The sequence below is a fragment of the Mauremys mutica genome, chromosome 1 (assembly GCF_020497125.1).
Source record: "Mauremys mutica isolate MM-2020 ecotype Southern chromosome 1, ASM2049712v1, whole genome shotgun sequence".
NCBI lineage: Eukaryota > Metazoa > Chordata > Testudines > Geoemydidae > Mauremys > Mauremys mutica.
In genome coordinates, this window is record NC_059072.1 from 337,273,882 (window position 1) to 337,300,930 (window position 27,049).

General features: G+C 39.2%; 1 protein-coding gene across 4 annotated transcripts in view; it reads right to left on the bottom strand.

Moving 5' to 3' along the window:
* Window positions 1-26,790, bottom strand: part of CEP295 (centrosomal protein 295) — a 48,326-nt gene extending 21,536 nt beyond the window's left edge. For all 4 annotated transcript variants that reach the window (XM_045019897.1, XM_045019889.1, XM_045019903.1 and 1 more), the window contains exons 1-16: window positions 26,696-26,790; window positions 24,500-24,633; window positions 23,011-23,211; window positions 21,081-21,205; window positions 20,159-20,252; window positions 15,768-15,881; window positions 14,369-14,509; window positions 11,118-11,301; window positions 10,671-10,844; window positions 8,908-9,132; window positions 7,246-7,352; window positions 5,354-5,563; window positions 4,434-4,531; window positions 3,191-4,304; window positions 1,235-1,412; window positions 936-1,088 (exon numbers count right to left, since the gene is read on the bottom strand). In XM_045019897.1, coding sequence (XP_044875832.1) covers window positions 936-1,088; window positions 1,235-1,412; window positions 3,191-4,304; window positions 4,434-4,531; window positions 5,354-5,563; window positions 7,246-7,352; window positions 8,908-9,132; window positions 10,671-10,844; window positions 11,118-11,301; window positions 14,369-14,509; window positions 15,768-15,881; window positions 20,159-20,252; window positions 21,081-21,205; window positions 23,011-23,211; window positions 24,500-24,619 — 3,238 coding nt within the window. In that variant the 5' untranslated portion in view covers window positions 24,620-24,633; window positions 26,696-26,790. The remainder of the gene's footprint in view (window positions 1-935; window positions 1,089-1,234; window positions 1,413-3,190; window positions 4,305-4,433; window positions 4,532-5,353; window positions 5,564-7,245; window positions 7,353-8,907; window positions 9,133-10,670; window positions 10,845-11,117; window positions 11,302-14,368; window positions 14,510-15,767; window positions 15,882-20,158; window positions 20,253-21,080; window positions 21,206-23,010; window positions 23,212-24,499; window positions 24,634-26,695) is intronic.
* Between the last annotated feature and the right edge of the window lie 259 nt (window positions 26,791-27,049).

Genomic DNA, 27,049 nt, shown 5'->3' on the forward strand with positions numbered 1-27,049 from the left:
TCACCTTCTGTAAAGTTGTCTCTAATGCATTCCAAAAATTTGTTGGATAATCCGTGCCCTGACTTATTATTTTCCCAACAGATGTATGAGTAGTTGAAGTCCCCTGTCACTACCAAGTCCTGTGATTTGGACGATTTTGTTAATTGTTTTAAAAAAAAAAAAGCCTCATCCACCTGTTTTCAGTATTAGTCCTCTAGGGTGTTACTTATAACTACAGAAGGTATTCACACTACAGTCTGAAAATGTAAATTGACATTTTCCCCTTGATTGTTACTATATTACAGTATTTCCTAAATGAACCTTACAACAAGCTTATTAGAAGTTCTGTAGCAATTTGACAACATCCCTTAATTTTGTTGCTGTTGCATATTCTGTGTATGTTCTAGCAACCCACTGCTGCTGTACAGCGCCCAACATCTGTAGAATTTCTATGCAGCAAAACTACCTCGGACAATTCGTAAGGGAACACTTACACTGAAGCTGCATGTTTCAGATGAAATCTCAAAATGAACAGTTGAAAGATTTTAGATATTCCATATTTTATTTTTAAAGTCACTAACCTTCATTCTGAAAGGAATCCCTTAATATAAAAATATAGGGCCTGATCATCCAACCATACTGCACTGGGAGGGGCATGCAAATAACCAACAGGATAACCAAGCCCCTGAAATTAAATTCCATGTAATTTCCCTTTTAAGTCTGTATTTAGATTGTAATTTCTCCAAGAAAGGCACCGGTTAACTGTGAATAATACAGTATGCTTTTTGTTGCTATATAAATACAAAATAAATACTTGAGAACCTCAATAAAGCTACAGCTGAGACCACTGCTTCACCCTCAACCCCTCAAAGTCAAAGAAAAAAATGCTTATTTTTACTTCAGGAATTATATTTCAAGCAAACCAGAACATCTAGTGTTTTTTTGTTTTTTTTTACCTGTAAAAGAAACTTTGTCACTCCTTGGCGTGTCTAGCTCTGGTATTACACTTAGTTCATGTTGTTCCAAATCGAGCCCTAACTTGATTTTAGCCAGAGGCGGTTTTGAAGTTCGCCATCTCTGTTCTCTTCCCAGAATTCTTTGAGACTGTTCTGTAATATAAAAATAATGTTCTGCAATTTATATATTTGTAACATACTATAAGCAGTTGAAGATCCAATTTGAGGTAAGAGAAAAAAGAAACCAGTTATAATTGAAAAAATGAACAGCAGCATTATAATATGATATACGGCCTCACCGATTTGCTCAGCTTGACTGATGCTTTGTGAAAGCAATCTATTTTCATATTTGTTCACATCACCACAATTAACTTCTTGAGATTTATTTTCTGCATCTTCGAACAGATAAGTCATCAGATTGAAGTGGTCAGATTTCTGTGTTTCTGTCATCTCTCTGTACGTGACAGATTCTTCTGCCTTAAAAGAGGAAGTAACAGTGGCTAAGATAATTTTCACACCCATTTTACTAAACCTCTATTTTTTCCATGTGTGCCAAATACACTATACATCAGCACTTTCCAGAAGATGAAAAGAGAAAGGTTCTAAGAGCTCAACGCAGCAAAATATTTAAGCATGTAAGTACTTGTTAAAAGTTAATCACTTGTGTGTTTAAGAGTTTTGCTGAATTGGGCCAAAATACTTTGTTTCTTGAAGGATCAAGTCCTGAAATAATATTTCTACTTACTTCTCAGTTACCAATGACAGGGATTTTACTTCTCTGAAAACTGCACAAATGAAAGGCAGGGAGCCAAAGCAGTGTGAAGTCATTCTTTATGATGCCTAGTGTTCTAGACGAGTTTAAATAAAATAAGGCAAAAAAGAGTTTTTGTATAGCCAGCTTCTATAAAGAGACTTGCTTAACTTGAAGATATTGCGGACTATATTGGATAGAGCTAAGCAAATAACTGAGTTTTTGGTTCAGTGGCTGAACCAAAATATGTAGGGGAAAAAAAAAGTTAATTTTGAACCAAAACTGAACTATTTTGGTTTCTTGCTTAAATAAAATGGGTTATTTCAAAATGAAATGTCAAAACAGCTCATTTAAAAAAAAAAGTCACTTTTTATTCCAATGAACTATTAGCTGAATTCAATCTTACCTTGAATAGTTTTAGTTACCCCGAACATGTAGTTTTCAGCAAATTTACTATCTACTGAAAAATGTTCATCCAAGTCTAAGCTGTAACTAAAGAGATCCCTTAGGTGACTTTATGGACAAGTTTTATAGTGGAAAAAAATAGGCAGGCTGGGAATTTTAGTACATGAACTTGATTCTGTAAATTCATATAAATTTCAATCAATGGTAGCTTTGTTCATAGACAATTTGATCTTTGCCACCACCCTCTTCCCCCCTACCCCCCAAAAAAAGGAAAATTCAGCAAAGAAAACCTTTAGAAAAAGGCCCATAGTTAGAGGGTTGGGGAGAGAGTTTTTCTTAGATTACCAGTGACAATTATGAGTGCCCCAACCTAATCCTTAATGGATATTTGTCCATATCTCAAAAATCACACCATAGCTTTTTGCCTGCTCAGGAGAAGCCGTAAATTCAAACAAGGTTAGAATTGAGATGCAGAACAGGAAAGTTGCCTTTTGAAACAGATCAGCCTTTACAAATGTGAATTTCATTTTTAAAATTCATTTGTAAAATGAACAGGAGTTATTTTATATATCTAAGTGATTAAAAAACAATTCAAAGTCTGAGAGTGTTACTGCTATTCAGAAACAATTTAACAAAACAGAAGGCAGCCAATATAAGCAATTTTAAAACCAATTTTCCTGTTTGCAGGTATAAAAAGCACAGCTCACTTTTTTAAAACAATTTACCTGACAGAAGTGTTCATTATACCCTTAATGTTAGAGCTATCATTTAAAGATTGTAAAGCTGAAGAATGATGCTTCCAAATATTTCAGAAACGGTAACTACTTCAATGAACACTACATTCAGAGTTCAATTTAAACAAGCTTAGCACAGTTCCTGTATGGTTGGACAGAGAGGCTCCCATGGCTCGTCTAACAGAACCACTGCTTACAGATCACATAGGTCACAGATCACTAGTTTGAGTCTTGGTTTCAGTAAAGGACAAATGCACATCCGCAAAGTCTGCACACTACCTGGGGAACTCTGCTAATTGGCAAAGTCCACTCTGTAGCCTGGACACTTACTAGCAGACAGCTCATATTACATTTACAAAACATACCTGTTTATTAAGAAAATCCTTCAAAGCCTCTTGTTGTCTCTGCATCTGTTCCTTTAATATAGCCTGCTTACGTAAAAGCAGTTCTTCCTGCATTCTCTGCCTAGAAAGAAGAGCTTCTCTTTGTACATCCAGTTGCTCTTGCAGTTCTTTCAAATGGTCTTGCTGAGCTTGGATGCTCTCTGAAGAAGCTAGCACTCTCTCTCTTAACTTTAGTATATTGGAATAATTTAACAAAGATGCACCTCCATTTTTGGATGCCAAGGACTCCTGGATTGCCCCCGTCTCAGATTCATCAGGAAATAATGAAGTAAGATGTTGAAAAGCCTGGGGGAGAGTTTGTTCAAAGGTTGTTTTTATGCTGCTCTCTGTAGGTACCTGCTGGTATTCTGAAGAATCAAATGATGCAGCCTGAGCTATCAGAGACCCCTCTGAGGCTGGCGTATCAAGAACTATAAGCTGAGGCTGTTTTTGTGCTTCTGTCTCTATTATTAGGTTTGGCATCCTCTGAGACATTACTGACTTTTTATCAAGACCCAAGGTTCTTGATGACTCTTCTGTGGGCAAAGCTGAACTGTCCCGTTGTATATGCGCCTCTGTTTGCATCATAACTGAAGCATCTTGTGAAGTCATCATGACTGACCCAGGCAGTTTCTGGGATTCTGACAAGTCTCTCACCTGATTACCAGAAGGACCCAATATTTCCATCTGTTCTTGTGAAGGGTAATTCTGTTGTGGCAAATGAAACTGTCTTTGCTCTGACTGTGAGGCCTCTGTAGATTGTATCTGTCTACTAGAGCCCATGTTATGCCTTTGCTCGTCATCTCTCTGTTCAAATGGCTTTTCCAACACAAAATGTGTTCTTGAATGTGTGTTTAATGGCGGAGCATATTCTTGTACAGATGACTGGTTAGCAGATGGATGATCTCTATGAAGCACTGTGGGTCCACACATTTGTAAAACTGATTCACAAGTAGTAGGTTTTAAGTTAATAAATCTTGACTGCAATGTAACCGCAGAGCCTAATGGCATAGAAATAGATGGATATCTTTGCTTCAACTTATTCTGATATTCCTGCAACTGTTTTCTGGCTTCTTCAACTGACTGTTTGTGCAATCTAAACAAAAACAAAAACATTTCTTTCCTGTGTAGCATGAAGACAGTTTTCATTACTGGAACAGATTTCAGTTACAAAATAATTCTCAAACAATCCACCCAAGATATTAATTTTACATGGGGAAAATACCTGTTTTGCAGTAGAAGACATTGTTGATAGTTACGAATCATCTGTATATCATTTTCTTCATTAGAACTGCTAGTTCCTGGTACTGCAGCAGTTTCAGTCTAACAGGAAACAAATTGTTTAGGTGGGAAAAGTCCAACAACAAAGTATAAAACATATTAAATAAGATTAATGCTAGGCAGCATGTTCACTCTTACTCTCAAGCCAGCAGAAGCCACTCTGCACTAGTTAGTGCTTGTTTGGAGTCCTTGACATTTCAGCCTGAGGCAGTGGAGCTGGGGTGCAGTTCCTAGAGCAGCTGGTCTAAAGCTACATTCTCTCCTGCCAACTTGGTATTACACACTAGCACATACTATTGAAGTTAATGATGCTCACAGTTGATCTGCAGTTTATTTCAGAGAGATACAAGGGTCCTGCCACAGACTAGGGGACCAATGATCCAAGATAGCTGCACTTTAAGGGGGGGATGGGGTCTAGAAAGAAGATGCCTCAAGATCGCTTAAGAGCAACCATTAGACCATACCCTTTCCATATTCTCTCTCATCTCTCCCTCCCCCTGTTTGGGGCTTCTATGTAGTCAAAAAGGCAGATTAAAAAAAAAGTAGTTTCTCTTTTCCCATGCATTTCTGCACAGAAGATAATGATACAACTCACTGCACAAGTCAGCCACATGACCTTGGTTTTTGTGCATAAACATTTTCTAGCCTCTATGATCAATGTCCTAAAATCCTGCAGAAATAAATCAATACCCAAAGTCTGTGGATGTCAAGTAAATCAGTGCTTACACATTAGCACAAATACATTGTGGAGCCAGGAAATCCTGCCTCATGGCACACAAGTTGAAAATAAAGTTTAAACAGTTGCTCCAATTTAGTAATGGGAATCAGCTCTCTGAATTGTGATACAAAGTGTTCTTACTTTACCTTGTGTTCCACTTCCCTCTGTTGGTTCATAAGTGGATCAGGATGCAGCTCAACACTCGCAGTTTTCTCCTCTTGCTCTTTTTTCTTTATTTCCTCCAGCTGAGCCTGCATTTGGACCTTCAGGAACTCTGCCTCTAAGCATATTCTCTTTTCTTCAATTTGCTTAAGCAAAATTAGCTGCTGCTGTTTTTGTTGCTCTATTCGCTCTATCTATCACACAGAAAAATACTAGTGATTCTCCAGAATTAAATGACAGAAGCATAAAACATAGTTAATTCTTATGTCCCAAATCACTTGCAGCGAAACCTCAAAAGATACATTAGAAATGGAAAAGGAACAAAAAAGGGGTAACGGAAATGATTATGGGTATGAACAGCTGGTTAAAAATTATGAATATGAACTGGTTAAAAATTGTCCTTAAAATGTAAAAAATCTTATAGTTTTACATAATTAGTAGTATATGTAAAGTGCATGTGTTTATTAATCTGTTTATTCTAAAATTCTAGGAAGAAATCACCGCCAGTGTGGTTCCACACTGTCTGAAATTTGGAGGGCGTGTCATAAACAGATAGTTAAGGGTTAAGAAGCTCAGTAAACCTGGCTGACACCTGACCAGAGGACCAATAAGGGGACAAGATACTTTCAAATCTTGGTGGGGGGGAAGTCTTTTGTTTGTGCTCTTTGTTTGGGGGTTGTTCATTCTCGGGACTGAGAGGGACCAGACATCAATCCAGGCTCTCCAAATCTTTCTGAATCAGTCTTTCATGTTTCAAACTTGTAAGTAATAGCCAGGCAAGGCGTGTTAGTCTTCTTTTTGTTTTCTCAACTTGTAAATGTTCCTGTTTGCTGTAACTTTGAACGTAAGGCTAGGGGTGGTTCCTCTGATTACCCTGTAAAATATTTTCCATCCTGATTTTACAGAGATGATTTTTACCTTTCTTTTTAAGAACCTGATTAATTTTTTTTCCCTTTCTTGTTTTAAGATCCCAGGGAATTGGGTCTGGACTCACCAGGAGTTGGTGGGGGAAAGGAGGGGGGAATGGTTAATTTCTCCTTGTGTTAAGATCCAAGGGGTTGGATCGGTATCACCAGGGACTTGGTGGAAAAGCCTCAAGGCTATCCAGGGAGGGGAAAGTTTTGGGGGGACAGGGAGTGTGCCAGACACTGGAATTCTGGCTGGTGGCAGTTTTACCGGATCTAAGCTTGTAATTAAGCTTAGAAGTGTCCATGCAGGTCCTCACATCTGTACCCTAAAGTTCAGAGTGGGGAAGGAACCTTAACAGCTTCCATATGAAAAGAAAGACTGGGACTGTTCAGCTTAGAAAAGAGATGAGTAAGAGGGACGGAGGATATGATAGAGGTCTGTAAAATCATGAATGGTGTGGAGAATGAGAATAAGTGTTATTTACCCCTTCACATAACACAAGAAGCAGGAGTCATTGAATGAAATAGGCAGCAGGTTTAAAAGCAAACATAAGGAAGTACTTTACATAACACACAGTCAACCTATAGAATTTGTTGCCAGGGGATGTTGTGAAATCCAAAATGTAACTGGATTAAAAAGAAGTAGGTAAATGCACTGAGGAGGATAGGTCAATCAATGGTTGTTAGCCAAGATGGTCAAGGACAACCCTATGCTGTGGGTGTCCCTAAATGTCTGACTGCAAGAAGCTGGGACTGTATGACAGGGGGATTGATCACTCAATAAATTGCTCTGTTCAGTTCATTTCCCTCTGAAGCATTGGCACTGGCCACTGTTGGAAGACAAAATACTGGGCTAGGTGGACCATTGATCTGAGCCAATATGGCCATTCTTAGATTTGAAATACAGCAACTATAATGTAAAGCACATTTTAAAGGATCCTGAGACGTTTAACAAAAAACACACACACCTGTTTTTGTCTCTCTATTTCCATTCTGATTTTGGCTGCTTGTTCTTGAGGGTGGATTAGGACTGAATTTCCAGCTATAATGGTATGCTCCAACATTTCTGGAGATTCTGAAACATATGTATATATTTAACAGATAGCACAACCAGAATTATTACTCATTTCGAGGCTTAGGAACTACTAGCCAGAACATTAAAAACTTAGGTATTACAGATCAACCCAATGTTTCATCTGGGGGTGGGTTTCCCTAATTGAGTCTAAGGAAAACAACTGATGAGAAGTTCCTCTTCCAACATCCCCACTGGCTCCTGGGAGGTGGGAATTGGCACTTCCCATCACCTAGAGTTCTGTCTCTGGATCTTGAGAAGGGGCCTGATCTTTTATATTGGTTGTGGTTTAACGGCAACTTCTAACATGGAGAGCTTCATCTTTCTCCTTTTCATTGTTCTCCCAGATGCAGGGAGATGGGGAGGGGGCTTCTCTTCATCCACACACCCTCCTGAAGCAGTATTTACACTTTCCAACCCACCATCTTCCTAGCTGCTAAAAAAAGAGCAGCAAGCTTCTCACTTTTTTTTCCTCCCCAAAATTCATTCATAGCTTTTTGGAACAGATCAATTAAATCTGATCATGACTTGTTTTCACTGCTTCTGTCAAAATTCTCTAAGTCTTCAATGAGCTACTGAAAAAGCAACAGCAGCAGCAGGGACTCAGGTCTCTGCTGCCAGAAGGAGAGGTGTAGAGGCAGCTCAACTAGATAAAGACAGAAGAGACTCTCCTCATGCACCCTCAGGCAGAAGAGTTTTGAGCCTCTGCTTCTGCCTTCTCAGCATCCCCATGAATACCAGTCAGCTTCAATGGAGCATTTAAATTGAGAATGATCACTGTTACCACTAGCTCTCAATATTCATGAGGAAAGGTTTCTTGCTCCCCTCTAGCAAGTGTATTTCTCACATCTTATTGATGAAGTAATAAATCACCCCACACACATGCGCCTTAATGGCAAAGCCATCCCCAAAATTTCAGGGAATGCCTGCTCAATTTTAACAATGACATTACAGCAAATGCATTCACAAGTGTAAATAAAATTCTAATATGTTAAAGTTACTTGATCATTTACTTATTAAAAAAATTACAGTACTGAACTGCCTAACAGTTAGACTCTAAAAACCAATCACATGCACTAATCCAATGACATCCCAGAAGCAAATGGGAGATAAACAAATGGCTGCAAAGTAATTACAAATCAAACAGTAAACCCAATCTATTTCATGTTAAAGATAATTCAAAAGAGCTACTGAATCCAGGAACAGATGTCCTTCCAATTTATTGGTACTTGATATCCAGTATGTCAAGAAATACGGGAGAAAGTGATTTCAGCCTCCAAAAAACTTTCTTGTAAAAGAAGTCCCTTTAAAAAATTTCAGAAATGGATCGGTAACATTTTCAAAAACATAAAACTCGTTGAAAGTCAAAACGACTTAAGCCAAGTCACGTAGCCACTTTTTACCCCACATCTCCAAAATGAACAGAACAAAGCACCAAGTTTAGCCTGTTCACTAAAGAGTTCTTATGGGTAAAGTAGTATTCACAGCTCTGCCTAACCAGGCCCTCTTTGCTCTCAAAGCACATTTAATTTTAGTTGGGGAGCTACACAATACTTACCTATGGCTTCAGAGACTGAATCAGTATGTTGTTCATGACCAGGATCTGAATCACATAATCGTCTCTCTTCACTAGCAAGTGTTCCTGACTCAATTGTCTCAATTTCACTTTGAATCTCTGTTTCACATTTTGAAGTCCACTGGTCTTTTTGGCTCCGGATCTTATTTAGCAATTTTTTTAAGACCAGTTTTGATTGTGGTTGGGGAGCCACTCTCACTTCATGATCTAGGAGGAACACAGACCTCAAACTCTTAAAAGGTATAAGAACAAGAAAAAACAAGGTACACATTATGTACGTCATTGACTGTAAACAAAATCATCCTAGTAAGAGATTTACCTTGGCAAAATTTGTTTTCATTAGCTGCTTATACAAATGGATTAAGAAGATACGACAACTTTCTGACATGGAATAGAGCAGTGGTCTCCAAAGTGGGGTGCACAAGACGATCCATTGTGGGGCGTGGCAGAAAAGGAGTGCCGATGGAGAACAGGGCAGTGCGGCAGGAGGAGCATTGCCAGAGGGGGGAAAAAAAGGGGGGGGGGGAACCGCTGGAGGAGAGAGGGAGCGAGTGAGTGGGGAAGCTGCCCCCTGTGCTGGGCCAGGCAGGGCCACCCGGAATGCTGGGGCTTTAGGGGCTGCAGGGCCCTGGGCTAAGGCAGCTCCTAGAATCACGGCTCCCAGAATCGTGGCCATGGGGGTGGTGCTGTGCTGTGCAGAGCCACCTGCACCAAACAAGAGCTGCCCCAGGTAAGTGCTCTGCACCTCCTACCTGCCCCAGCCCTGAGCCTGCTCCTGCACCCCCACCCTGAGCACCCTAACTCCTTCCCAGACCCCACACCCCACTTTGAGTGCCCTCCCGCACCTTAAACCTATTCCAGACCTTCGAATCACTGTATCACAAAATGTTAAACCAAGATTTTCAGAAATAATGAAGCATATTCAATCACATTGCTAGGTTTCAGAGTAGCAGCCGTGTTAGTCTGTATTTGCAAAAAGAACAGGAATACTTGTGGCACCTTAGAGACTCTAAGGTGCCACAAGTACTCCTGTTCTAATCACACTGCTCTCACTAAAAATTAACAAAAAAATTTTTGTGAGAGCAAAAAGGTTTTTTGTACCATTAATAAAATATATTTTTAAATAGTTTATTTCATCTTTATCTCATCCTTTTTTTAATTTCTATTTTTGTGTATGTTTTATAATGTACATAATATATTAGTACACTAGTACATTTTAGAGAGAGAGAGAGAGAGCGAGAGAGAGAGGATGCGTGCTCAAACTTTTTTGATCGTGCACCCGTCAGTAAAAAATTTGGAGACCACTAGAATAGAGACAGGTTCTCAACATACATATCTTAAAGTAACTTTTCAAAATATTTATAATATGTATGTATTACAGTCAACATGCAATTTCACCAGTTACATTTACAAATCCTGCACTGCTTAGAATAGTCCTCAGTACTACTCAACACAATTCATAGGACTGAGACAAAAAACGAGGGTTCACTTTTCCATTTGAAGTTCGTATTTATTACACTCCAATTTCTGGAATTATTTCTAGATGTTAAAATTAATTAAAAAAAGAGATGAAGATACCATGATCTCTACTATTTAATGTACTTTCTATTTTTTTTTTAAACTCACTACTACATTTTCCAAAATTCTTGTATGAAAACAATACCCCTCTTTTCCCTCTGGTACATCCAAATAGCTTAAATAATGAAGTATATCCAATACAAGAGTTAAACTTGAAAGTTTCTTACTCTCTGGTTCATTAGGGTGCTGGGATTCCTTTTCTGTCACGCCATCCAATTTTGGTTGAGTCTCACATGCAAAATCTGGCTCCAGGGAGATATCCAAGTCCTCATCTTGAGACCGATCAGAGGGAATTGGCAAAGGCTGTGGCTCTAGGTGCAAAATCATGTCTCCTTTCATTTCTAAATAAAGAAATGAAACCATGTGAAAGTCATATATATTCCATCTGTAATCTGAATAAACACTTTAAATTGCAAGATTAAGACCACCAAACAAGGAGCTCCTCAAGAGTTCCAAAATTCAAAAATCAATCTTACTCCAAAACTTTGTTTCAAAGAAACTAAGAAAGTTGTTTGAGTCTCTCAACACATATCTAATTTACATCTCCTACTACAAAGATTTTTTTTTTAATACTGTATGCTGACAGTGGCTCACAATCTTTCAAAATAGCTTACTCCTATCTCCACTGTACATATCTTCAAAGGCAAACTCCAGTTCCCTCTGCCAGTCTTCTTTAATTTCCATGCGCCTGTATGCAGGTTCGAACAGCTGTGGTGGCATCTGTGCCACAATCTGTCTTCTGCGTGCCAGGTCCATATTCTGCATCTGTTCAAGCTCTTTCATTAGCCTTTCCCGGTCCTTCAAGTAGCAAAGTAATCAATTAACAGTTTAGCATTCACATCCAGACAGCCTGATATTAGCTACCATGAGATTTGTTTAATGCTTGCTTCATACTGGAATACAAAATTCCTGATCTTACACACTCACACTCACACACCACCTCTTAAAATATATCAATTTAGAATATCCTACACTCATTTATTGGCATGAAGAGTCATTAATAGCACTGAAGGATCCACTACAATGTTAAAGATCAGAAAAATATACCTGTAGACCAACTTTCCTAAATACAGGAGAACTCCAAGTTTTCTATTTTATAGAACAAAACATTAGGTCCTTGTTAAATTGCTGAGCTGCAAAGGATTTTTTTTTGATTGGGCTAGTACTCTCCTTGCATTATCATGATGTATAAAAAGCTCTAGAAGTCTGTTTTAAATATTTTCCTTCTATTTTATACCTTAGAAATATCAGTAGTCAATTTTGGTCTTCCCTAATTTTGCTGGATGTCTGGTTGGAGTCTTGGAGGAGATTATATACATCATTAGCTCGCACACTGTACCTGACAGATTGGGGATACTGAATATTTAAGGAAAGCTTCCTTTCTCCAAAATGTTAGTCAAGTTAAACAAGTGTTAAAACAAAAACCAGGGAGTTACAACAGTGACTAAAATCCATTCTTTTCTTAAAAGCTCAACTTTCACTCATCTCTTGTGATATAATTTTTCTAATTCTCTAGTTGCCATCACGACCTTTGTGCTAAACAGAAGCAGAATTGCTTACGTAAAATAAAAAAGGCAGAAAAATGTTTTAAAAAAATCATTTCAGCCTTCTCAAATTATCAAGAAACAAGAGAGACAAAAATTCCATTTTTCACTGTGCTGAGCATTCATCTTCAACTGAAGTCAATAAGAGATGCGCCACTTCCTCCAATTCCCATTGGCTGGGAATGGCAAACCACGACCACAGGGAGCTGAGGGGCTCCAGGCCTGCAGATGCTCCCAAACAAAACATCCTGACCTGCCAGTGGCTTACCCTGACGGGCCGGGACCCACAGTTTTCCAACCCCTGAAATATAGGGTTGGATTATGAAAGGGTCATACAGTTTTTGCTAGTTTTACCTATCCATTTGGGGGGGGGTCGGATTATAAACAAACGGGCTAATGAACAAGTATATACAATAGTATGTGATTTAGGCACCCTAGATATAACTTAATTATATCACAAACATAACCCACCACTAGTAAGTAAGTTGATTTCAGAAATTAAATCCTTCTCCCCATACAACAGTTTGCCATCTTTAAAGTTCCCCCCAATTCAAACAACTTGGGGGGAAAAAAAATGAGCCCCACAATGAACTCAAAAAATCAGGGTATTTTGTATCAAGGGAGATGTGAATTCCAAAGTGGTAGGACGATCACTGGAAACACCCAGCCAACAGCGCTTTTTCATTTGTATCAACAGACTCAAGACAAGCAGAGAGGCTTGAGGATGAACTATGGCAGTATGGGACATGGGCTAGATTGAGAACAAACTCATTTAACTTGTCACTAAAGTTAATTTAAACCTAGGCTTTTGAAGGTAAAGTTTGTGCATTCGTAGTAAAAGGTAGCTGCTGCTTCAGATTACCCCACCTGTAAAGTGAGGATAATTACCTTCCTCCCAGCTAATATTCTGTGGATTAAGTCTGATCAGTCATGCTGCCTCTAAAGAATGCTGGGTTAAAATGTACATAGTCTGCAATCACCTTTACTATCCAGAATTAAAAATCACTCTGCCATCTCTTATAAAACTAAGAAAGGAATTCAGAACATATGTTTTAGCTTTAGAACAGCCTAGTTATTCACACGCACTTCTGGGTATTGCTGAGCACTGTGTCATCATTATGAAATATCAGTTAAATATCTAAATGGGGATGAGAAGGGCTATCAGAATTAGAGTTCAACTTCCAAAGTCAGGAATGTCACTATTACTTAATATAAAGCATAGTTCATTTTTAAATGTTTAAAAGAACTGTATTTTGCCTAAAATTAAATGTTTCAATATTCAGTTTTTAATGTTCATTTAGCATTGAAGCAAGAATTAAAATAGGAAGAAAAAGCTTAAATAAGGCTTTTGTAGAAGTAAAAAGGTAAAACATGCCTAAGTAATTATAAACCCTATGTCCCATAGATTTTCACTCACCCACTTTTGAAAACTTTACCCTTCATTAAAACTTAATCCAGAGTTGAAGAAAAATTAGTATAATAGTTTTATGAATATTTTTAAAGGTCACTGAAGGAACCACTACAGTTCTTAAACACTGTGAGATGGGGGTTCTGAAATCTTTAAGCTTTGAAACTGCCTAAATTGTACCTGCTATTTGACCACTTTATTGAGTTAGACCACTTTAAGCAGTTTATTCACACTGCAGGACTTCAGTTAAAAACCCTTTACATTAAAAGGGCAACAGTTTTCAAGATCAAGCCAAATAGTTCTTTGCTTCAGAACTTAGAAGCATACCAACAGAGTTTGCAAGCTCAAATTCACACCACTTTTTTTTTTTTTTAAATCAGTCTCAGGCATTATTTACTATGTATATGTTTGTATGTGTGCAATTTTGGTAACAAAAATAAGTCAATTTAAAAACCAAAATGTACATTCCCACTTCTTCTGCACTCATTTCAACATACCTTTTCCAGTGTTTGCAACTCAGGACCTACACCTAACCAAAACCCTTTTTCAAAATACTTGAAAACAATAAATAAAATTTGCTATATCAGGTTTTGTAAAATTTGGGCATTAGCCACAAACCTGAACTATCAGCAGTATTCCTTTAATTTTCAAATCCCTTTCATTTTAATGACTGAGAGAATTGCTTCTTACCTTCTGAACTTTCTGATTGCAGGGCTGAGCAAAATGAGAACAGTTTTCTTTTACGGATATGCATTTTGAAAACATCCATTATTCCAAGGTCTTTCCTGAAGTTAGCATGTTCTAATTCAAACCAATTAATTTAGAATCCATCTTACTATTGTTTATTTTTTTAAATTGCTGGTCATTTTGACATTTATGAAGAATTACAGTGTACTATTTCCACTTTGCTTACTTGTGCCAAATGGACCATCTTCAAGGCATGACTTCCTCTCAGATGTGCTTTTTCAAGCTGTTCTCTCCTATCTCTCTCTCCCTCTTTTTGTAGTTCGTCCAACCGCTTTGTTTCCTCTTCAGCTACTAACCGAGCATCTGGCTGGTAGTCAATTAGTAACAGTTCAAATATCACAAAACTGTGCAGACTCAAAATACAGCTGATAATAAATGAGCAATTCTGTATTCAATCATTCAGCCAAACTACTTTAAAAAGTAGTTATGAATGGCTGTATACAACTTGTAATGTATACAGCTCTCAACTGAAGCAGCATAAAATTGTTTTCATACTTTTGAAAAAGGCACATGTACACAATGACATCTATAATCCTCTCATTTTGAGATGCCAAATTGTTCTAGTTTCAAGTGCTACTGTGGAAAATCCCTTATACAGTGTTTATAGTAGCTTGGCTACACCAAAAAACACCCAGGATTTTTCATTCAATACAAGGTAATGCTGAATACAGACAGTGTTATACATTTGATTTCATACTAGGCTGCAGAATTTTTTTTTTTTTTAAATACAACAGAAAAAACTGAAGTCTTCCCAGATTCATACAGAAAATAAACACATTCTGTGAGTTTTGCAAAGTAAGCCTTCTGAAATCTAGTCACGGAGAGTTGAAAAAAGTTAATGTGAAAACTCATGGCCAGTAAACAAGGATACACAGGCAACAACAAAGGGGAAAACATTTTCAAAGTTTCCCATCTGAAACACCGATGCATCTGCCCTTAGCCCTGGTCTACACTGAGGGACGGGGGGAAATCGATCTAAGTTATGCAACTTCAGCTACGTGAATAATGTAGTTGAAGTCAATGTACTTAGATCGACTTACTTTGGAGTCTTCACCCTGGTGAGTCAACTGCTGCTGCTCACCTGTCGACTCTGCCTGAGCTTCTCGCGGCAGTGGAGTACAGGAGTCGACAGGAGAGCACTCGGGGATCGATTTATTGCGTCTAGATTAGATACGATAAATCAATCCCCGCTGGATCGATCGCTGCCCACCGATCTGGCAGGTAGTGTAAACATACCCTCAGTCTTTAGGCTTCAAACATTTAACAATCCTGGGTAATTTTAGGCAAGCAAGCAGTCCCATTGAACATAATGGGACTACTCAAGTAAATATTAGCAGGACTGGGGCCCGAATACATACACACAATGTACACTGTTACAAGTCTTCACCATTTGAAATCCAAATTAGCTGACATGTCTTCATTTTAATTATGTGATAACAACTCCTAGATTTTAAACAAGTACTATGAAACTAATATCTGTTGCTGCAAATTTAAAATCCATAGATACAATACAATAGTATTGAAATAAGGGAGCATACACCATAGGCATATTTGATATCAGTCACCTGATGGGTGTCCATTTCTCTATCCACATAAGGTTCCGAAAGATGGTGATGAGTAACAGAAAAATTGTCAGCATTATAGACTTTCACCGTAGGCAGTCTTTTCACTTCAAAGTTCTAAAAACCAGAAAGTACAAATAATCAGTTACTTTACCAGCCACATTGTTTTCCATTATGAGCTAAATCGGTGTTTCTCAAACTGGGGTCACCGCTTGTGTAGGGAAAGCCCTTGGTGGGCCGGGCTGGTGTGTTTACCTGCCCTGTCCATAGGTCCGGCAAACCGCAGCCAGTGGGAGCCACGATCGGCCAGCCGCTTCCAGTAGCTCCCATTGGCCTGGAGCAGTGAACCGTGGCCAGTGGGAGCTGCGATCGGCTGGACCTGTGTACGGGGCAGGTAAACAAACCGGCCCGGCCCACCAGGGGCTTTCCCTACACAAGCGGCGACCCCAGTGTGAGAAACACTGAGCTAAATGGAACATAAATGAATGATTTGCACAGATTTTCAAACTTTACATATATATTAACAAACCACATTCAGCATGAGGCATATCGAGAGGGTTTAATGACTGACAGGGTCTAACAGCCCAAGGAAAACTCCTCCCTGACAACTGTCATTAATCTTAAGGATATGGTTCCAATTTTCAACAGTTTTACCTTAAAAGTGCTTTGTTTTTAATGTACTAATACAGATCCCAATTATAGCAGCTGTCACAATGTAAGACAACCATAACTACACAATATACTTTCCAAATAAAAAAGCAAAAATAAAATGTCTCAAATACACTCAACTGCAGACTACGTTTACAAATGCCTAAATGTCTTACAATAGTGTCAGAATTACTAGAAGTTCCGTTCAAGAAAAGACATTCCTTATATTAGCAAATGTCTATGCTGTTCCTACAAAATGTATGCAATTGGGAGGAGGGAAGGGAAACAGGAGAGTTAGCAACACTTAATTGAAACAAATCTTCAAACTTTGTTTCTCAATTTCCCTGGGCTTTTTTAAAATGAGTGCCAAAAGGTTTAGATTGGGTTGGTGTAGAATGTCTGCAGGAGGGGACCTCAGCCCACGAAAGCAAGGTTTCTCTCCTGCAGATGTTAGTGGCCCACAGATGGTCTGTGAGAGGATGGGAGTCGTACCCAAGTAGGGCATGATGCAAACAAATGCAGCAGAGGTGACGGTTGGCCTTTATCCCCATTGAAAACTTCAACATATTCTCCCCATGTCTCATGCATATACCGTATACCCTGTACCTCTGCTCCTGCCGTCCTCTGTATTCCCCACCCACACTCATGCCCTACCAGTGTTTTGTCTCCTTCATGTGCATCTACCTCATGTCTCCTTCAGAGGCCCCCATTCCAAGACCAGGAAGCCAGACTTCATGCCACCCCTTCATATACCTTCCCCAGTCCTCTACTTCCATCTCTACACCTTTTTATATTTTCCCTAATTTCCTATGCCTCTGGCACAGCCCAGCACTTTGATCATCAAGATGGCCAATATATATTCCACTATAAGTGTTGGCCCTTTAAACCCTATCTTTTTAACCCCCTATCTCCCTTCTATTTGTACCCCCTCACCTCTCCCATCCTCCAAAATCCCCCCCTCCCCAAAAAAAAGACTTCTCACCAAAGCCAACAAAATAAATGTGGAATTTCTAGGCCAAGTCACTTCTGATAATACAAAATATTATATAGAATAATAAAAATTCAGAAAATAGAGCTGAGTTTTCAAAATACCAATAACTTCAAAGCTGTCTGCTTTTTACTAGGTTTCCCAGAAAAACTTCTACCCCGGGGTAAGATGTAGCATGAAGAATTTCAAGGTGTTTCTGGTTTTGTATTAAGGTGTGGGGAGAGGCTTGGCTAATGGGGAGCCAGTTTCAACCTTCTCAATAGAATGAGACTACCACCACTCTATTATAAGTATTGAAAACATATGCTTTCTAGTCTAGAAATATTGATGATGCATCAATAATATAACCCCACTGACAATTTAACCATTTAAAATGTCAAACAATATAAAAATAAGAGTTTCATTTATTGTCCCAGATAATTCTTGTAGGTAATTTAACACACCCACATAAACTAAAATACTTATAGATAGTAATTATAGCTTTGAAAACAGATAATTCCCATAACTAAACTTAATTAGATAGATTACTTATTGCTAGCCCTATTCCCTACATCTTTAGGAATATAATTAGATATAGTTCTTTTGAAATATTTGAAAATTTAACATTAATTAGTCATTAACAGATTTTAATCAAATCTCCAGTATTTTATGCAAGAGTTGCAAATAATATTTGTTGCAAAGATGAGAAAGTTATGTCACAAGGCTGTAATTTTCCAATTAATGCTACCAAAAAATCTCTTTAGGACGCAAAGACATTTAGTGGCCTATTTCTCCATTTGTGATCAATGTTATTACAGCTCCTGTAGTTAAGAATCTGTCAGAGTTTCTATTAGGAGTTTACAATCCAGCCTGAAAAAAATTCACCCTACTCCAGTACACTAATCATAGAGGCAGCAATTTTTTCTGCAATTTAACAAAAAACAAAACATAATTTAAGCTATTTTTAAGAGTGTTGAAATCAAGAAGAGTTTACCAATTTAAAACAATTTGTTGTGCTTCTATAAGAACCATAATTTTTCAAAAGAAAATTTTATGGGCCCCAGCATTCTCCCCCTCCCCGTTACTAAGATTTCAATCCAGCACAGCACTTGTTCGATGTTAATTATGTAAATATTCCCACTGAAGTCAATTGGACTGTGTACTCACAATCAAGCATGTGCATAAGTGCTTTGTTGGATCAAGGCCCAAATTATTCACATCTAAAAGCCACTGCCCTGAGAGTAATTTCTTAGGCTTTCATACACTTTACGATAATATACTGTGATCCCTCAATAACAGAAGTGGATATACTGTCAGAGATATTAAGTGAACTAACGGTAGGCACAGTTTTGAAAGACTTGTTTCTCTAATATTAAAATATGTCTCGTGTTATTTTTCAAACTTAGGCCCCAATTCTACAATAGATGGACCTTTGTGGTGCACAAAAGGCCCACAGCAGACAATGGAACTCCAAGTGGGTGTAACATGTCTGTGCATGCAAAATTTCTGCAGGATCAGGATCTAGTTTTCATTCACTTTTCTACACCACTGGGAAACAAAGGATTCCCGCCTTATGTAAATCCTATTTAAGGGTGGGAAGGCAAATGAGACGCCTCCTCTCCATGGCCTGTCTACCCCAAGAAGAAAGACTGCAAAAGCCACCTGAAGGGAAGGCAAGGGAGGAGTCCAGACTGAGACAGAGGTCCAGTCTGAAAAGAAATACAACAAACTGAACCACAGAAACTTTGCAACCTGCCTAAAACAACATTCAGGGTAAGAAATTACATTGTGTAACCTGTTTTTTAAATATATTGAGCTTAGCTTGCATACTTTGGTTTATTTGCTCAATAATCTGCTTTGTTCTGTCTGTTATCTCTTATATTCACTTAAAATTCACCTTTTGTAGTTAATAAACTTATTGCTTGTTTATAACATAACAGTTTATGTAATTTCTAATGGGGTGGAGGGGGAGGCAAGAAGTTGTGTATATCACCCTCCACATTGAGGTAGGGGGCAAATTTCATAAAACCTTTGGGTTTGTACCTCTTAAAAGGAGTGGGGATCAGAGGGCTGGAGCAAGCCCCTACGGCTGAATCTTTCCAGAGTAGATCTCCGTCTCTCTGTGCAGCTGGGTGTGACCCTGCCTGTGTGCTTCGCTGGAAGAAGCTTGTGAGCATAACCCAGCAAAGCCAGGTAAAGGGGACCCAGGCTGGCATAATAGACAGGCTCAGTGATGTCTCAGCACATCAGATGACATCCCAATGGGCCCAAATCTGTCACAAAATTGTTCTAGCATATATTCTGTACTCCATATTCCACAACCGTAAAAGAAAATGCGAAAACAGCTGAAGAAGAAAAGCTAACAATCTTAAAGCTCTCAGTTACACATGCAAACCAAAGTATCACATTATTAAATCATTAAAACAAGGGATTGGGGCTGTATATGTATTTTGGGGGAAGAGCATTTAAACTTTCATTTAATTGCCTCAATGGTAATAAAGACTGAAAGAGCTCATTAATCAAGAAAAATCATATTAGTCTCAAAAACCAAAACAACTACCACCACAAACCAAATTAAATATAAAAAACCTAATGACAATGAATATGTTTGTGCATAAAATTCTTTAATTTGCCCTTGAATAGTCTTTGGTTACTATTGCAACTTACAACATGCAAATAATGAATTCAGATGTTATGCTTCTAGAAGACAGAATAAAGCCACAGTAATGCTTGTATTTTACCCTGAAATTATCACCATCCCCACATATTGGATACTCACCTCAAAAGGATGGGGTACAGGTGGTGGCAGGCTTGCAATTTTGGCAGCTCTCTCTTTTTCGACATACATTGCATGCTTACGTGCATTTGTTCGCCTTAGGAAAAAACGAAGAATGGTTGGAAAAAAGTGTTCAAACAGGAATACTAGTATTGTAAAAAATCAAAGGTAAACCTAAAAACTTATTTTAATTAATCTTTGTATGTACCCTTATAATAACTTTCAAGGGGTGAGTGAACAAAAGTAATTTGATGAGTGAACAGGCAACTGAAAATAGAAGGCAACATGAATAATCAATAGCTTGAAATAATGTGTATGGTGGTAAAGTGATCAGAATTGCAGAGTGCACAAGCTTCTGAACAAAATCAACCCCTCTTTTCAAATAAGCTTCCTGAATATCACTGGGTTGCATGTGTCACTTTGGTCAGCCCACTTTAATTTTTCACATGTACACAAACTTACCTATAGTGCCTCATCTCTCCTCTAGTAATACTATCTTCTAACACATTTATTTTTTCACACCTGTTCAAATTTGAGAACATTAAGAAGCATGCCAGCCAGTGAAAAATATGATGGTGGATTTTATGAAGTGGGTATCTGTCCCTCAAGAACTGAACCAAGATCAAATCACTTCATGTGTTACTGAACAGCTGTCAACTACCAAAGTGGGCTGAAACCAGTGATGAGGGTGAAAAGCCCTTCATCGCACTTAGAGCTCATTGAGCCATCTAATTAATTTGACCATTTTATCCCCTTGTTTCTCAAGCTAGAATTCTTACCAAACTCCATAACTTCATCAAGCACTACATGGAATTCCTAAACTACAAAACGTACCAAACAAGAAGTCTCAAGGTTCCTGCATTTCACTCTTTATACACTAGAATCTGCATTTTAAAGAAAAATAAAATAAATTACCACTATATACCATGTTTGCTCTTTCAACAATTTTTCTTTTTGATTTTTCTGTTCTTTCAGGGCTTCCTTATGTCTCTTCTCTGCTCTTTGTTTCCTTTCCTCTGCTTCCTTTGCCAGAGCCACCAAATCAGGTTCCTTTACAATGAAATGTAATTAATGTTATAATAAACACTTCACTCACGTTCTAATTACTTATAGTACTATCAACATGACAATTCAAGTGTTACTGCTGACAAATAGCAACTCATATGATAGAAATGCATCATTATGTTTAATCCTATATACAAGAATCTAAATATTCTGGATAATCACTTTCCCTTACTCTATTGCCTTCCCTATTTGCTCTTTGCATAGTACTGTACCAATAACAAATTTGCCATGCCCTCCCCTTTCCCCCGTCATTCACTGGAACAGTTTGAAAAGCTTAGCTTCCCTCTGCATCTACTCACTGACTGCTAACTTCATCTATTGGAAGCAAGAAGAATTTTTCAAAATACCAATTTCATACCAAAGTGATACTAGCATTTCAAGGAACCATTACCACAATTTATCAACAATGCAATATTTTAGCAAAAGCTCCTTACAATGCCACATCCTCTTTGTACCTCCTTTTCACTGTTGTCAATTCCTAGGATACATCAACAGTAACTCTATCCTTTGTAATTAGTTGCCTCCTCTACAGCACATATGCAACTCTACAGCACATTCCATCCTAGGATATTAAAGCAGTTCTGTAATAATTAAGTCTCAACACTAGGTGAAGATGGAGAAACTGAGGCAGGGGTTAAGTGACTTACTAAAGGTCATGCAGGAAATCTGTAGCACAGCTAGGCCTCCTGACTTCTAGGGTAGGTCTACACAGCAACTAGACATTTGCAGCTGGCCTGTGCTCACTGGGCTCGGGCTGTTTGAGCCCACAAGTCTACATAGCAATTGAATAGCCCAAGCCCCGCAGCCTGATTTGGCTGGCACAGGCTAGCCACAGGTGTGTAGTTGCTGTTTAGACATACAATTAATGCACAGAGCTAGGGGCATGACAATCTGTCTTCTCTACAAATCTGATCCGAAGTCCACAGAAGTCATTGGAGAGATTTTCCTTTATTTCAATGAGCTCTGAATCTGGTCCAGTGTAAGTCAGAAGAAAAACAATCAAGTTTTTGTGCAAACAGTTTACAACCACTGATGGGACTGTGACAAGACCCCAGCGCAGAAAGCCGAGATAAAGTCCTCTGCAGCCCATAACAGGAGTTGTGATGGGCTCTGCACAGGATTTTTGTAAAGATGTTTACATACATTCACATGTATGTTTAAGAAAAGATGTGATAATGTATAAAATATAGAACAGTTTTTTGGGTATGTGTCTGGGATAACTATTTACACAAGTAAACAAGTCATCCCAAACGCATACCAATAAAACTTTTATACTCTCAGACACCATCATGTATTTTGTTTATGCCAAGTTTTAAACATCTTTCTTCTGAAGTTTGCCTAAAAGATTACATTTCTGAATCTGACTGTGACCTGTACCAGATTCTTTAGAGGAAGTCACGAGAAACCCTGTATGCCATAACCCACCAATAAGAGAAGCTTCTTCCTAAAATGTATCAATTATTGGCTGTTTTGCATTCTGAGGCCTGAAGATTTTCATCCTTCATAAAGCAATGCAAATGTAAATAAATACCAATAAAAAACTTTTATAGTACCACACACCATGCCTTATCTCATGGTACATGTTTGTGTATAAAGGTGTATGTCAATATTTTTGCAAAAGTTTTCAAAATTGGCTTTTTAAAAAAGAAAAAATATCACTTCAGGCATTATAAGTGCAAGGTCAGAAGCGTCACAGAAATTTGTAAGCCATAATCTTTATAGTTTTAGTTCAGTAAATATTTTCTGAAAACCATGACTATGACACAATATCAAATGACTTGTTTACTTACATTTTCCTTTGCCTGTCTGTGTCCCTCTCCCACAGCTCTTAAACTTGATAGATAAAGTTTTTCCAAGGCTTTAATCTTCTGATTTTGTGCTTTCCACCACTCTGCTTTCAGTTCCTCTGCCAACTGATGTAGCTGCTCATCTCTCCTCTGCTTCACTTCTTGTCTTATCTGCACAGCAATGTACCTCTCCTGCTCTCTAACCTGAGCAAGTAAATTACATTTTATTAGTGACTTACCAGAGTGTATTTTTGTAGCAGACCCTTAACCAACTTGCTAGTGACTCTTTCAGTCTCATCCACCTTACTGACTACTCAGATCAACCTAATTAGGTTCTGAGCATATCTACGCTGCCATTTTCTCCCTTTTCCAAACTAAAAAGCTTAAATAAATAAGATTATTCATAATGAGCTACAGTTGACAACCATTAACATTTAATAGCCTTCTCTCTATACAAAAGTCACCTGTCAGAGAGAGTTAAGAGGCTAGCAAACAAGTCTTGCATGTTGTTAGAACATATCCCTGCCAAATCAGTGAGTACTGCTGAATGAAAGATTTACTAGTTGTAGAAAGTCTCTGCCCAAAAGACCACACAATCTAAACAGAGAACGTACAAGGATGTAGGAAATGCGGCATTTTTTTCCAGAAAGTTATGAGGGTGGAAAGGCAATTAGAAGCCAGGCTGTGAAGAACTTTAAAGGCCAGGTGCTTACATTTCCTCTGTACCAGGAGGAGCCAATAATGGCATTAAAAGAGGGGCCAGACACAGCAGTAGCTAAAGTAGACAATTTAATGGCAGCATTTTGGATAGATTGAAGGAAAACAAAATGAGACTCTAGAAAACAAGTGAGAGGAAGGTTGCAGTAGATGAGGGATGAAATAAGAGTAAGAGAGCAGTAGATATGGAGAGAAAGAGATAGATTTAAAATATGTTACCTAGGAAAAAATTACAGGACTTATCAGCCACATGGATGCAGAGAGAGAGAGAGGAGAAGAGTTCAATTTTATATTAAGGCACCAAGCTGTGGTACATGGAGAATTACAGAATTTCCCCAAAGGAGAAAAGGGAAGTTTAAGTGGAAAGTGGAGAAGTTCAGTTTTAATCATATTTAGTTTGATTTGGCAGTGCAATGTCTAAAAGGCAGTCAGGAATGAGAGTCTGTATGGAAGTGATACCTCAAGAGTAGAGAGACATATCCAAGTGGTAATTGTCAACATAGATTGGTGGTAGTTGGAGAGACATTCAGATGTGATTGATCAGGAGTAAGGTGTAGAGGAAGGAAAGGAGCAAGGACAGAGCCCCATGGGGCCTGGGCAAAGAGCAGTGAAGAGAGAAGCTACCACAAAAGGTACAATGAATTGACAATGAAAGCATTTCACAAACTTACTCTGCAAAATACAACACAGTACTGTTTAAAGAAGTGTATTCCTAAACTGTAGATGTTTTCTTCAACCATCTAAATGAAAACTACTGTTGATAATGCAGACATACCTGCTGAAGCCTTAGTCTTCGTCGTCTTTCATATTCTTCTTTCAAAAGTAAAGCTTCTTCGTTAGGACTAAGCCTCAGTCTCCCACCTTTTGCCACTTTTCTTTTCATCTTTGCATACATTGAATATTTGACTTCTGTATCAAAACAACATTAGAGAATAAAGTAAACATACTATATTTAAAAATACTTACAGGAAATCAAAAATCTCAGCACAATCCTAAAAATCTATAAAGATATTCATGCTCATTGCACACTTCGCCAAAAAAATCTGTGGCATTAAGCATAAGTCTTTTCTACAAACTTACAATCAAATGCATTTATCACTTAGCCACTAAACCTGCAATGAGCTCTGCATGGACAACTCCTCCATTCACATGGCTGAGCATTTGGGGCCTCAAAAAGCATGCATGCCACAACTCCACTCAATTTATGAAACAGATATCAATAAAAGGTCATTGTACTGGGTTATTTGGACTCCTGCTGTGGAAGAATATTTCAAAGGGTGGACAGACTAAATGGCATCATGGCCTTACCTCCTCCTCATGCAGACCACCTTACCCACTCTTTCACAATTACCTCATATCCTTGTACCAACTATAGCAATTACTTACAAGAAAAAGTAATATTACAAACAAAAGTATTTTAAACTGTTTTTTAATGTAATTCAGCAGCTGGAAACAAAGAGTGAGGATTATATGACCTGTAAATTCTCCACAGACCAGATGGGGAATCTCTACCATTTGAAGCTGTGATCCAGATCAGCAATAGTCTGCTTGTAAAAATGACTAAAAAATAACCAGTTTCTCAGTGACCTTTTAACTACAAATTTTTTTTTAATGTGCTACTGGTATCTGTCCCTTATCAATACTAACAAATTATGAATCAAAAGTTTGACATAGGCAGCGAGGGAGAAAAACACAGAAAAAAAAGAGAGTGACATTTTATTTCCTACTGCAGTGGTTGGCAACCTTTCAGAAGTGGTGTGCTGAGTCTTCATTTATTCACTGTAATTTAAGGTTTCGCGTGCCAGTAATACATTTAAACAGTTTTAGGTCTCTTTCTATACGTCTATAATATATAATTAAACTATTGTTGTATGTAAAATAAATAAGGGTTGTAAACTGTTTAAGAGGCTTATTTAAAATTTAATTTAATTAAAATGCAGAGCTCCCTGGACCAGAGCAGTGTGAGTGCCACTGAAAATCAGCTCGCGTGATGCCTTTGGCACGCGTGCCATAGGTTGCCTACCCCTATGCAAAAACTGAAGAACTGAACTTTCAGGAACAAAGAAGAAAAACTAAATCGGTAAAGCAGAAGCCACTTCTAAATGTTTGATATTTCAGATTTTGGTAAAATGTAGTGCAAGGAGTTAGTGTAAGAAGTAGAACTCTGCATTGTAGGCATCACTGGAGTAACCAACCACCCACTATAATGAGGGAAGGTAACACAGATGCAAGCGGGCATGCACACCAACCACTCCTATTTGGGAGGGGCAGTTTCTAGTGTTCTGTCTCTAACCATTTCCCCACACAAGCCCTCTAAAACCCGACTTCATTGTCTTTTCCGCAACAGCCCAGTTTACATTGGCCACGGGTATAATCTACCCACGTGGTCTGTCTACATTGGCCTTTTTGACCCTGAGGTCACTAGCTGACCCTCAGTGCAGGGTAGTTAGTGCGCGTGGGAAGACATGGGAGGGGGGCACTCCCCAAGTCTTTGTTCCAGGCTAGCAGCGTCTGTGCTTTACCCCATGGCTCAGCCTGCACCCCCGTCTCCGGCTTCTCTCAGGATGGGGCCCCAAAGCACACGGAGGGTTGCGGAGGGATTAGTCTCTCTCCAGAATTACCCCGCCTCCCCTTCAAGGGGTCGCAGATGGGGCAGCCGTCCCCCTAAAAACGGGGTGCCCGGAACAGCGGGGTCCCGGCCGCCACCTGAGGCCCGGGAACACACCAAGTCTACAGCGAGGCAGGCCGGCGCGCCAGGGGCCTCCCGCTGCCAGCCACCTCCCTTTCCCCAGCGGCGCGTATTGCTGGGGGGGGGGGGCGGGGCAGGACCGACCCAAACCGAACACAACGCCCGGCGCTGCTGCCGCCGCCGCCGCCGCCACAGCAGCTCGGGAGCGGGGCGAATCTGCCGGGAGCCGGCACGCGCCGCTCTCTCAACAAAGGCTCCCCCATAACCCTGCTGCTTACTGACCTGCCCGCGCCCGGCCTCCGTCGTTTCAAACGGCTCCTTCCGGGAGCCCACGTCGTCACATCCGCTGCCGTTTGAACCGCCCGCCAATGGCTAAGAGAGCAGCGCGAAGCCCCCCCCTCAGCGGCCTAGGACATGAACCTACATTACGCATGCGCGGGGGAAGCTCAGGCGCTGGTTCCGCTCACGTGCCAATCAGAAGATTTTTTTTTTTTTTGGCCGGCTGGTGACCAGGGGAATAAGTCCCGCCCCTGGGGAGCATCATGGCTCCTGTTGGCCAATGGTAGCTAAGAAGGGCGGTGACTGGCTGGTGCAGTCGAGAAACTTCTTCAGCGGCGGGAAGGGGCGGTACTGGCG